A 13,965-nucleotide genomic window follows, 5' to 3' on the forward strand; every position below is an offset into this window, starting at 1 on the left:
TGTGTCCAGCAGGCCAGCCAGAGCCTTCACGGAGCCCTCTGGAGACAGTGTGCTCTCTTCGCTCCCCTTATTGCCCGCCCCCATGCATTCATTCCGCTAACAGCCAGGGTCAGACCAACACTGAGGGTTAGAGAAAGCTAAGAAGTCTAGCCTGAGCCAGCAACACTTCACGTCAGGCCATTCAGAGTCCCCAGTGTACATGCAAGAGTCAGCAGTTTCCCAGGAACGTGTGTTCCATGTACACAGACTGTGGTACTAGACAGAATGCAGGAGGTTCTGCACAGCGGAGCTCCTCCCCGCTCAGCCACCCCCCTTTAGGGCACGTCTTAAGGGTTTCAGCTTTCGGCGGGGATTCCGGGGCGCTGCACTGTTTGGCACAATCTGAAGGTGGAGAGTTTCCTACGTAATGTTAGAAAAGATAAGAGCACCTATCTACGCCCAGCCAGGTGCTGCGAGTAACAAGGCAGGAAGGACATGACGGACATGACTATCAGCACACAAGCTCTCTGCTAATTTTAATAGTTTTCCCTAGAAGCTTTGAGTGTGAAGGAGCCTTCAGCAGTTGGCTGGTACCAGCAGATTCTGACATTTGGGTTTGAAAATTTTGGGGTTTTTTTTCCCCTTCTGTATTGGAAAGAGACCTGTAGGACTTTACCAGAGCACACATGTACCAACAGATTAGGCTTAACAGAAACCTTGGAATCAATTAGAAAAGTCACTTCTCAGAGTGCAGACATGCCAGGTCTGCAGCACCGCTCTGCCGAGAGAGTCTGACAAAGGGAGTGTTGTGCCTGTGTCAACGCAAACACCAGTTTAAGAGAAACATAAAAAGCTTGTGCATGTAGCCTCCTGCAGTTGCCATGTGGGAAGATGAAAATGGGTTACCATGGTTACTACTGCCTGGGAAGAGAATATTCAGCTCAAACCAGAGCCAAAGGTTCATCCTATTAAGCTACAGACACCATCCTGATTAACTAAAGCCTGATGCTGCAGCTGAGTCTGCAAAATTAGTACTACGTCTAATGGATCAGAACAACCCTGCCTGAAAATTTAAAACAACACACAGCAATTGTTTGAGTTCCAAAACCTAAAACACGTACAGGTATTAGAATCCCAGAGCATGGAGTGCAACAAAGAGGGAACGTGGTACCTGCTCCAAATCTAGTGTAGACAAAACATTCTGATGCAGATAGCAGATCAGATGCCAGGGCAACTTAGAGGTGGGGAGAAATCACACACAGTCATTAACACACAGCATAGATAGCAGTAATTTTTTCTTTTTTCCTGCCCATCCTCTCATCACTATTAAAATGTAAAACTAAATATTTACTGCGTATGCTGTCAACACTATGTTCTAATTAGACACACAAGTTGAACACTAAGAGCACACCACAATGCGGGGCTGCTTTCTTCAAAGGAAGAGAGTATATTTTAAAGAAAATCATAGCACCACATTTAACTGCAGTCTTCTTTTGTGGCCATGCATTTAAACCTTCACTGCACTGAGAAAACTGCAACAAGAGCCAAATGGAGTTCTGACAATTTCAACAGCCCTGAAAGCGTGTATGGTGTTCACACACTTGGCTTGCCCTGAATGCGTACTAATGGTTACATAAACACTGGTGCTACATAAAGAGCATCTAGCAATCCAACTACATTTAAATACTTCAAGCAAACTTGTCAGGGCTAAAGACAGACTCGTAAGGCACAGGTATCACCCCCCACTATGCCCCTACTGCAAGTCAGGCAGGCTTAGAAAGAGAAACAAGGAAAGATTCCTTCTCCACCAATGAGAAGAAAATTCTGACCACCAGGAAAAAAGCAAGCATGAAATAGGAATTCAAAACCTGAGAGATCACTACACCTGAACCAGGCCAGAGGGAGAAGACAACAAAGAGGCAATCCAATCACTTTTACAGCAAAGGAAGGCTTTCTTCAGAGCTAAGTGTTTTGTAAAGCACTGCTCTCCTGCCACCCTGCTCTAGCTTGAAGTCCCAAGCTGCCTTCATCAGCCATGTTATCCTTGCCACATGGCCAGCAGTAACTCTCACTGCAAAGCCCATCTGTACAACTAGAGACATGGTAACGTCTCTAAGGTGCCACAAGTACTCCTTTTCTTATTACACATACTGAATCTATTTCCCTGTGTTAGGTATCCTCACACCTTCTTATCAACTGTCTAAATGGGCCATCTTGATCATCACTACAAAAGTTTTTCTCCTGCTGATAACAGCTCAATTAATTAGCCTCTCACAGTTTGTATGGCAACTTCCACCTTCTCTGTATGTGTATTATATATATAATCTTCTTACTATATTTTCCATTCTATGCATCCGATGAAGTGAGCTGTAGCCCACGAAAGCTCATGCTCTAATAAATTGGTTAGTCTCTAAGGTGTCACAAGTCCTCCTGTTCTTTTTGCATCTCATTCTCCTTACCGTTGTATAACCACGTGTTTGGTTACTTCACAGCCTGCACATGGAAGAGAACGCAGCCAAAGGGGCTTGACTTGCGCAGCACAGCTTTCTTCACAGACGCAGCACTAAGTCTTAATCATCATGCAGACATTACAGCAAAACTGCCACCCTGCCTTCTACAGAGACAAGGGGGGTGAAGTAATAGCTTTTATTGGACAACTTTTGTTGGCAAAAGAGAGAAGCTTTGAGCTACACAGAGCTTTTCTTCAGGTCTGGGCCAGGTCTAGCCCTTGTCTCTCTAATATTCTGGGACCTACATGGTTACAACAAGACTGCAAACAACCCTGTCTTCTAGGCTTTTATCAATTCACCTGCTAGCTATAGTCTTAGATTGCATCAGTATCACTGGCAATCTAGCTAACAAGAATAGACTCAGGGTGACCTTACAGCACACTGCTAGTGTCATGCTACATCCTAGTTCTTCCGTACCACTGAAGATCTGTTGGAGCCTTTCCCAGGAAAACGTGCGCCAGAGAAACTTAATACTCGTTACAGAGCTTTCCCCATGGACTCCACTGGCACACAGAACTCATTCAGTCTTGGGGCTATTCTACCACTAGGATTGCTCATACAAAATATGCCTTTGTTAGCTCAAGTATCTTCATTCTGAAACTTGAGGAGATTACAGAGGCAATGGCAGACGTGATCACTGGACAGTGACATCTCTGGAACCTTGGATAGTTCCAAGACATTAGCTTGACTACAAGACATGGTTAAGGTTCCAGCTAGGCTACTGCTTGGCATCATGTTGTAACCAAGTCAGAGGACAACTACATATTAACCAAACCTCCTGAGGTGCATAGCGTAGGCAGGCCCTTAAGAGACCCTTTTACACACATTTACCCACCCGGTGCGGAGATCACAGAGCGAGGCAGGGAGAGGAGGAAGGGAAGCCACCAATGGGAATACGGAGCTTGCCACAGACCCCTATTTAAATTGCTTCACAGTCCACACAGATTCCACTGGCCAGAAGGAAAGGAAAGGAAAAGCCTTTCGCCTAGGGAACAGGACGGCACCAGTGTTGGCGTGCTGGGAGCACTCAAAGGAGGAAGAACTGGGCTTAGGGGATCGCTCCCCTCCCACAAATACGGACTGAAGCGCCCAGGAAACCCTGATTGGTGAGTTCTGGGATCTGCTCAGGAGGCCTCAGCGCAGAACGTGGAGCGACGACATGAAGGTTACATGGATCCCAGCAAGAGTCTGCACAGGTGTTGTCCAGAAACTCTGAACAAGACAAAACTGCCCTTTCACTCTTCGCTGAACTGGCCCAGCCGCCTGGAAACCATCTTTGTAGCTATCATTGCGCAGTCTCCAGGTAGAGGCCAATCAGGAGGCAGCTACTGCACAATGGCCCTCATCTCAGAAAGGGGAGTTCACCTTTCCCAGCACACCCAAGCACAGACTGCCACAAGCCATCCTGCTGGACTTCTCCAGAGAGGCGATCCCTGTTAGAGGACTTTAACTTAGCTGTTCATTACTGTCCAAGACCTGCCTTACCAGGCGATTCAGCCTTTGCCTATTAGTCTCCAGATTCATTCCCTAGGTTCCTCTTGCTCCAGGATCCCCTCCTCAAGGTGAGCTGCTTGGGACTGGCGTTTCGTATCTCACCACAGTGTTCAGAGTGCAGCAAGGGAGAGTCCATACTGGAGGGGACTGGTAAATTATTACCAGCTAGGACAGATTATCAGAGAAGGATGCTGTCAGACAGATGGAAAACCCGCGCAGCCAGCCAGTATTCAGTGGACAGTGATTGGTGGACAGACAGAAGCAACTGGGGAGCAGCCATCATTTTTATTGGCTTTCCAAATATGAAACTGAGGAGAGATTTTTCAACTGCCCCTCAATACAGGGCTGGCAATCAGGCTCCTAGGGCCCCATAAGGCAAGAGCAACTCTCCTGCCAATTAACCTGCTTCATGCTCTCCCGGGAACCAACTTCCCCAGAGCAAAGCAAATGGAACATGGCAGCATCAGGAGTTACCTGTGAGGATGTTTTCCGACAGCACGTTGACTTGAACTTCCACGGAATGTTTGGAGGTGTAAGTGATTTCCGCACTCACGTGAGCCACTTCACCAATGCACATGGGCGAAAGGAAGTCTGTACGCTCCACACGGGCCAGCGCAGACACACAGTGCTCCTACAAATTGCAGACAAACCATGGTTAGACAGTGTCCAGTGCACCGAACCCAGAGTCACAACAGAAGTGCGTACAACCACCGCCAACTAGACCCAATGGCAGAGTAAGAGCTTGGAACACCCCATAAAGGCAGAAGCTTGTCCCTCAATCTTCCTAGCACACCGTATAAAGGTAGGACCACTAACTAACTAGGAGCTCTTTATAAAGTCCTGCACCATCCACAGTGCTGCTAAGGGCTCTCTGAGCTTCACCAATGCAGACTGGTAACCAGTACAGTATTGGAATTTGGAGTGGGGGCAAGAGACCCTCTGTTTAATTGAGCCAGACTTCCCACCATAAGAGGGACTCCACCTAAATTCCAGACTCATTTAATCTGATCTCCCATCATTATCTTGGTCCTGGCATAGTCCAACTCTTTAGATCACAGCCAAAGTATAAAATCAGTCCTGGTTCAATTTTGGTGAGGAGATCTCAGTCCAGTAGAAGTGGTGTCGGATACAGGTGAAGCCTTTCACTCATTAAACACAAACATACTGTTCACTGTCCTGGGACTTTGCCAACCATTTTGTTGATTTAGGGGGGTTGGTTTGAGGGTTGTTTTTTTTAATTTTTTTTTTTTAATTCTGGCTCAGAGCTAGCTTTGAACAAAGATTTACAGTTGGATTACATTTGGTGGCTGCTGAATTGAGATTAAATTAAATTTGTGGACTGTGCACACAACTCCGATTTTGTTTTGCCACTGCGTGATCAATACGTCTATAAAAGAAGGAACTAATGGCGGGAACAAGAGCCCACTGTTCCTCAAGTCTTGTGCATACGTTTAAGAGGCTGCCGCATGCTACACGCTTACCAGAGAGCTGGCTGATAGGAAATGCACTTAAACCCTTATTATTTGCATTGGTGTTAGGAGGGGTTTTTCTGATCACAGAACATGGAAACTAAACAAGCCATGGAAATCAAGGTGCTTAGAGAGAGACAGAGGAACACAGAGGCCTACCCCCAATGAACCAGCCAGGGGAACAGAGAAGAGTAATTTTGCTTTACTATTCAGGGTGTTTAAGCTGCCACAGTTTATACAATAAGCCATTCGTCCAACCTCAAGAGCCTTCCTGGATTATGCACACATAGAGAGGAATTCAATTCATTGTTCTGGTTTTGCTCAAAAAGCCCTATTCCATGAGCAAAGTGAGGGGCTGCAGCACCACCTGCTGGCAACTCAGTAAAGGAAAACGATTTTGTAGGATTGACAAGATTTTTATTTGGCCAAACTGTAAAAAACACGCATGACTGTGGGTGCTAAAATGGAGACTCATTTTTCAGAGGTGCTGCAAGCCGGCAGCTAACATTGGCCCCATCTGGAATTGTGGGTGCTCAGCACCTCTGGAAGTCAGATCCTAGGTCTCAAAGGGATACCCTAAGATTAAAGGAACCCAAAATCAGTAGATGCTTTTGAAAAATCTGGCTCTCTCCACCTACGAGAGCAAGCTCAGTCACCAAAGAGTTATTAGCTAATTCCTATTGCCAACCTCAGAGTCCATCCTGCCCTGCGGCAAGGAGACCTTCGTTTCTACACAGCAGTTTTGCCTGCACTTGAATTATCAGTGTCGTTTGCCTACAGCAACCTGGCTCCAAATGCAGGCCTCCAGTCCCCATGACAGAGACACTCATTGCTCCACTAGATCCCGCCAGCACCTGCATTAAATGGGTTCAGCTACAGCCCGAGAGGCCCCTGTTAGTGCTGCAGAACCAGGCTTGGCAGAACCCCCCTTTTTGGGGGGTGGGGGGGTGCAATTTATTTGAATATATATATATATATATATGTTTTCCAATATAACAGTTTTTACAGTTGCAAGAAATTAAGGGGGGGGAAGAGGAGTCAGAGCTGGGGTTAGGCGGAGCTCGCAGCAGGGCTACAGAGGGTACTGACAGCAGGGGGCTGCCCCTGTGAGGGAGGCCGCACTTGTGCTGATTGTTACCAAGTTTTTCATCCATTTCAGTGTGTGGGCTGAAATCGACGTTTATATCAAACCCTGCCAGGCCTCTAACCCCTCTCAGCCAGCATTCAGGGCCACTCTGATTTCTGAGATTCTCCAAGCACACTGCAAAGGCAGCCTGCTCTCTGCATGCCTCAGCGGTCGGTGAGGACCGAGCAAGAGACCAGTTAAGGGGAGCTGGTCAGGCTTTTAGGGCAAAGGTAACAGACCAATGTTGCTTAATGAAAAAAAAATGGTGAGTGTCACTTTTAACAAAACATTTAATGACATGAATAAAGCATCTCTAATATTAAACAAAGAATAAAGCAATACAACTATCAAATCACCAAGTTAGTTCTGATACTGGAGTGGAATTGAGCCAAAGTAATGCCAAAAATTATCAATCCTTTGTCATAAATATAAAGGGAAGGGTAAACCCCTTTAAAATCCCTCCTGGCCAGAGGAAATCTCCTCTCACCTGTAAAGGGTTAAGAAGCTAAAGGTAACCTCGCTGGCACCTGACCAAAATGACCAATGAGGAGACAAGATACTTTCAAAAGCTGGGAGGAGGGAGAGAAACAAAGGGTATGTGTGTCTGTCTATATTCTGTCTTTGCCGGGGATAGACCAGGAATGAAGCCTTAGAACTTTTAGTAAGTAATCTAGCTAGGTACGTGTTAGATTATGATTTCTTTAAATGGCTGAGAAAAGAATTGTGCTGAATAGAATAACTATTTCTGTCTGTGTATCTTTTTTGTAACTTAAGGTTTTTGCCTAGAGGGGTTCTCTATGTTTTGAATCTAATTACCCTGTAAGGTATCTACCATCCTGACTTTACAGGGGGGATTTTTTTTATTTCTATTTACTTCTATTTCTATTAAAAGTCTTTTTGTAAGAAAACTGAATGCTTTTTCACTGTTCTCAGATCCAAGGGTTTGGGTCTGTGGTCACCTATGCAAATTGGTGAGGCTTTTTATCCAACATTTCCCTGGAAAGGGGGGGTGCAAGTGTTGGGAGGATTGTTCATTGTTCTTAAGATCCAAGGGTCTGGGTCTGTAGTCACCTAGGCAAATTGGTGAGGCTTTTTACCAAACCTTGTCCAGGAAGTGGGGTGCAAGGTTTTGGGAAGTATTTTGGGGGGAAAGACGTGTCCAAACAGCTCTTCCCCAGTAACCAGTATTTGTTTGGTGGTGGTAGCGGCCAATCCAAGGACAAAAGGGTGGAATATTTTGTACCTTGGGGAAGTTTTGACCTAAGCTGGTAAAGATAAGCTTAGGAGGTTTTTCATGCAGGTCCCCACATCTGTACCCTAGAGTTCAGAGTGGGGGAGGAACCTTGACATCCTTATATAAATTTTAGGAAGGACTCTTCTGTGGTGGCTGACTATCTGGTTATAGAGCCCAACTAAAGAATGTTACCAAATATATAATTTGAATGGAAATATCTGACACTGAAACCAAATCCCCTAATGTCTCCCCCACAAAACCAAAGAATTATAAAGCTTTCTTCTTAGACTTCATTTTGCATAACTAACACTGCCCTCCTATCCAACCCCCCACCACCCACCCATAATATAGTATAGACCAACAGAACATGCTTGATAAGAAGTTTGACAACTCATTTAGCAGACAGATTAACTGTCTGAGACTTGAGGTTGACACAGAACACACTTTCTTTATGAGACAATATTTAGGGCTGTTTAAAACCTGGAAACACTTTCAGGTGCTTGCCTGGTGTGGACTTTAGGGATGGGGTCACACAGACATGCACACAACCTTTTACTTCTAGGGTGTGGAAGTGACAAAAAGGGAAAAGATACATAAGATAACAGGGAGTTCAGCCTCTTTAGCTCTCGCAGTTTCCTGGACACTCAGTGGGAGATGGAACTGCAGCCAAGGAGTGAGATGGTGATGTTCTGCTGGCACAGTGCTTCTTGCTAGAGGGCGTCCTTCCAGTGCACGGAGAGATGGGTCACAGGCTGGCATAGCTTGTTTCATGTGGTGACTTCCTCTCCGCAAGGAGATCAGTCTTGGAGACAGATTCCAGAATCTCTCTCAGGTGTTGACTAAAAAGGCTTCTTGGCCTTACCCTTGATTCTTACAGTTTGCAAACTTCCCGTACAGCACCTCCCTCCAAGGCCTTCAGACAAAATCAGGTGCAAGGCAGACCTCACGGCAAACAAGTTGGTCTAATCAGGTTTGAATCAGAATCCTCAGAAAGCACCAGTTTGGAAAAGGCTTACTTAAATCAGCAACTTAAAAAATATTAAGGGTTTTACCAGACACTATGTCTGACTACACTCCCTCCCCTTCAAAAAAAAAAAACAAAAAATCCAAATACATGAGGCCACTTTTGAGGAAAGTGGCAGAGTCTTAAAATGACACTGTGTCACCAGTTTATGGAAGTTCAATATACCAATAGCTAATTGGAAAAATCCTAGCAACAAAGCCAGTCACTCAACATTCATTCAATCAGCAAAGTTCAAACTGATCAGTTTCATCATCTCTAGTTTCTTCTTCCACCTTCCTCTTGTAGAACTGGGCTGTACGTCAAACAGCTTATCTGAAATCTTAATCTCGCTAGAGGAAAGCTACTTTGAAGTCTACCAAGATGAAACAACTTTCAAGTGCTATACAGGATCTGTATTCCTATAGAAGCTAGCTGTCCCCAGGGGAGAGGTATATTGAAAGTGCAGGGGGTCAGACCAAGTTGCTGTACATCTTTCAGAAAAAAAGGGCCCCATTCAGATGCAGCCTAGGAGCTACAGCGCTCCCATGTTTAAACAGAAGGGGGGCCTGCAGTCAGACTCTGAGCCTATAATTGGAGTCATCCAGATAGACTCGTGCCCACCTGGAGCCCCTGTGAAGTCAACAGCCATGCAAAGATCGGCCCCCACGGATTAGATTGCAGGATCAAGCTCCATGGAGCAGGCTGCTCCATTGGCATCTAGCCTAACAGCTCTAGGTTAAGGGGTCTGCAGTTCCCAAACCTGCCTTCTGCCCGGAGTCGCCAGATCTAAGATTTGGTGACTAGGACATGCTGCAAGGAGCACCTTCTCCCTCTGCCCCGCTTAACACGCTCTGGGGCCGGTGCACTAAGTGAAGGCTGGGGAGACTTTAGGTAGATGTTTCCAAACAAGGCTTTGCTGGGGCTGAGAAGGGTTTCTGGATGCTTGTTTGTAAGAATGTATTTTGTTACCATTTGTAGATTTACTTGTTTACACTTTGTTAGTATCCACAGGCCTCAATCAGGACCAGAGCCTCATCCTGCAAGGACTGCATTCACAGGCAGAGAAGGGCCCTGACCTGAAGTAGCTAGCCATCTGCCTTGTCTTAGCTGAGAACAAACAGAAGGGAAGAGGGGCAGGGTTGACACAGGTAATTAAGAAGTCATTCAATTCCATAAGCTGGCTAAGATGCAACTGCTTCAGTTAAAGTCAGAGACAAATAATCAGCAACACCCACAGGAAGTCTCTAGCCGGTTATTCCAGACAGTGTTTCCCTTTGTTACTGATAGGCCTCTCAAACTTGTAATTATTACTTTTCACAGAAGTGACTCATCGCCTCTGGTATACACAGTAGTGATCAATGCAACAAGACACTATAAGTGTGGCAAAGACTGTTGAAGGATGTAGTATATTGTCAGGTTTCAGAGTAACAGCCGTGTTAGTCTGTATTCGCAAAAAGAAAAGGAGTACTTGTGGCACCTTAGAGACTAACCAATTTATTTGAGCATGAGCTTTCGTGAGCTACAGCTCACTTCATCGGATGCATACTGTGGAAACTGCAGAAGACATTATATACACAGAGACCATGAAACAATACCTCCTCCCACCCCACTCTCCTGCTGGTAATAGCTTATCTAAAGTGATCATCAAGTTGGGCCATTTCCTGCACAAATCCAGGTTCTCTCACCCTCCGCCCCCCCCACACACACAAACTCACTCTCCTGCTGGTAATAGCCTATCCAAAGTGACCACTCTCCCCACAATGTGCATGACAATCAAGGTGGGCCATTTCCAGCATAAATCCAAGTTTAACCAGAATGTCGGGGGGCGGGGGGTAGGAAAAAACAAGGGGAAATAGGCTACCTTGCATAATGACTTAGCCACTCCCAGTCTCTATTTAAGCCTAAATTAATAGTATCCAATTTGCAAATGAATTCCAATTCAGCAGTTTCTCGCTGGAGTCTGGATTTGAAGTTTTTTTGCTGTAAGATAGCGACCTTCATGTCTGTGATTGCGTGACCAGAGAGATTGAAGTGTTCTTCAACTGGTTTATGAATGTTATAATTCTTGACATCTGATTTGTGTCCATTTATTCTTTTACGTAGAGACTGTCCAGTTTGACCAATGTACATGGCAGAGGGGCATTGCTGGCACATGATGGCATATCACATTGGTGGATGTCCAGGTGAACGAGCCTCTGATAGTGTGGCTGATGTTATTAGGCCCTGTGATGGTGTCCCCTGAATAGATATGTGGGCACAGTTGGCAACGGGCTTTGTTGCAAGGACAGGTTCCTGGGTTAGTGGTTCTGTTGTGTGGCATGTGGTTGTTGGTGAGTATTTGCTTCAGGTTGGGGGGCTGTCTGTAGGCAAGGACTGGCCTGTCTCCCAAGATTTGTGAGAGTGTTGGGTCATCCTTCAGGATAGGTTGTAGATCCTTAATAATGCGTTGGAGGGGTTTTAGTTGGGGGCTGAAGGTGACGGCTAGTGGCGTTCTGTTATTTTCTTTGTTAGGCCTGTCCTGTAGTAGGTGACTTCTGGGAACTCTTCTGGCTCTATCAATCTGTTTCTTCACTTCCGCAGGTGGGTATTGTAGTTGTAAGAATGCTTGATAGAGATCTTGTAGGTGTTTATCTCTGTCTGAGGGGTTGGAGCAAATGCGGTTGTATCGCAGAGCTTGGCTGTAGACGATGGATCGTGTGGTGTGGTCAGGGTGAAAGCTGGAGGCATGTAGGTAGGATTAGCGGTCAGTAGGTTTCCGGTATAGGGTGGTGTTTAATGGCCCACCTTGATTGTCATGCACATTGTGGGGAGAGTGGTCAGTTTGGATGAGCTATTGCCAGCAGGAGAGAGAGTTTGTGTGTGTGGTTTTTGGAGGGGGGTGAGGGGGTGAGAGAACCTGGATTTGTGCAGGAAATGGCCCACCTTGATTATCATACACATTGTGAAGAGAGTGGTCACTTTGGATGGGCTATTACCAGCAGGAGAGTGAGTTTGTGTGGGGGGGGGGGGGGGCGCGGAGGGTGAGAGAACCTGGATTTGTGCAGGAAATGGCCCACCTTGATTATCATGCACATTGTAGGGAGAGTAGTTACTTTGGATAAGCTATTACCAGCAGGAGAGTGGGGTGGGAGGAGGTATTGTTTCATGGTCTGTGTATATAATGTCTTCTGCAGTTTCCACAGTATGCATCCGATGAAGTGAGCTGTAGCTCATGAAAGCTCATGCTCAGATAAATTGGTTAGTCTCTAAGGTGCCACAAGTACTCCTTTTCTTTTTATAGTATATTATATTTGAGACTGACTAGGAACCTGGAGAGATGATATTGTAACACAAAAATAGGCAGAGTTATGGCATCTCAGACATGTCTACACAGAGACAACCAGGAAAGTTATTCAGGATTAACTAAAAGTATGAATTTGAAGTAGATAAATTAAACCACAATAAACCCATGTGAACACCTTAATTCCGTTTAGCTTTTAATTGACTCAGTGAATTAAGCTACACTGAAGAAAGTTAACCTAATGTAAAGAAGGGTAATGTAATTAATTTAAATTAACATAAGCTTATGGAAAATAGACCCTGTCACACTAGCTTGATATATTTTTTTGATGCAATTATAAGTTTGGTAGATAAAGTTAATAGTGTTGATGTAACAGGCTTCTGTAAGGTATTTGACTTAGTACCAGGACATTTTGATTAAAAAGCTACAGTGACAAAGTTAACAGGGTGCACATTAAATGAACTAACAATTGGCTCACGGATAGGTGTTAATGTAACTGTAAATGGGGAATCACTACTGAATGGGCATGTTTCCAGTGGGGTCCCACAGGGATCGGTTCTCGGCCCTACACTATTTAACATTTTTATTGATGACCTGGAAGAAAACACAAGATCACTGATAAAGTTTGCAAACACAAAAATTGGGGGACTGGTAAATAATGGGGAACAGGTCACTGACTCAGAATGATCTGCATTGCATGGTAAACCAGGCATAAGCAAACTATGCACTTTAATACAGCTAAATGTAAACGTATACATCTAGAAAGAGAATGCAGGCCATACTGACAGGATGGGGGACTCGATCCCAGGAAGCAGCGATGGACAAAGATTTGGGGATTGTGGTGGATAATCAGCCGATCATGAGCTCCCAGTGTGATGCTGTGGCCAAGAGAGCTAATGTGATCCTGAGATGCAGAAACAGCGGAATCTCAAGTAGGAGCAGAGAGGTTATTGTACCTCTGTATTCAGCACTCATCTGACCGCTGCTGGAAACCTGTGTCCAGTTCTGGTGCCCACAATTCAGGAAGGATGTTGATAAATTGGAGACTGTTTCAGAGAAGAGCCACGAGAATGATTAAAGGATTAGAAAACCTGCCCTTATATTGACAGACTCATGGAGCTCACTCTATTTAACTGACCCCTTAACCTACTCTAGTAACATGATGTACCTATGTAGGGAACAAATATTTAATGATGGGCTCTTCAATCTAGCAGAGAAAAGTCTAACAAACCACTGGTTGGAAGCTGAAACTAGACAAATTCAGACTAGAAATAAGTTGTAAATTTTTAATGATGAGTGGTTAACCACTGGAACGATTTCCCAAGGTGTCATGGCAGATTCTCCATCAGTGACAGATATTATGCAGAGGACAGCAGACCACATGCACTCTGTAACAAGTTATGGAAACATCTCTGCTAACAGCAATTTAAAAGAATAGGAATGTACTAAATCCAACAACACTGCTCCAAGAATGAAGATACACTACATTCCAATGGCCAGGGCAGCGACCAACGGCTTATTTCCCCAATACCCACCTTTGAATAGTCCAAGTTTGAAAGGTGACAAAAGTAGCTTGAAGTCTAAGACAGCCCTTTAAAGACCTCAGAAGACAGGCCCTTTTGGAAAATCAACAGAAAGATCACAGATGTGCTGTAAGCCTTGGAAGGTATCAGTCCAGTCTGGCTTTGGGCATATCAATTAGCTGTTAAATAGAGACAAAAACTTCTGTTTCCGAAGTGGGGAAAAAAGGGGAAGAGAATAGACTGAGTGAAGTACAGTGCTTCTCTCTCCAGGAAATCTCAAAGCTTGGGAGGTAACTCACTAACAGAGTATACTCCCAGCCACTTGCAAGGTTTAGGTCTTCTGAACT

At 45.0% G+C, this 13,965-nt stretch overlaps 1 protein-coding gene across 3 annotated transcripts in view; it reads right to left on the minus strand.

Moving 5' to 3' along the window:
* The window catches only part of ACOT7 (acyl-CoA thioesterase 7), a 110,539-nt gene that overhangs the window by 77,156 nt on the left and 19,418 nt on the right, over positions 1–13,965 (minus strand). For all 3 annotated transcript variants that reach the window (XM_074975188.1, XM_074975187.1, XM_074975189.1), the window contains exon 3: positions 4,458–4,614. In XM_074975188.1, the coding sequence (XP_074831289.1) occupies positions 4,458–4,614 (157 nt within the window). The remainder of the gene's footprint in view (positions 1–4,457; positions 4,615–13,965) is intronic.

This window comes from Natator depressus, chromosome 18 (genome assembly GCF_965152275.1).
Source record: "Natator depressus isolate rNatDep1 chromosome 18, rNatDep2.hap1, whole genome shotgun sequence".
Lineage (NCBI taxonomy): Eukaryota > Metazoa > Chordata > Testudines > Cheloniidae > Natator > Natator depressus.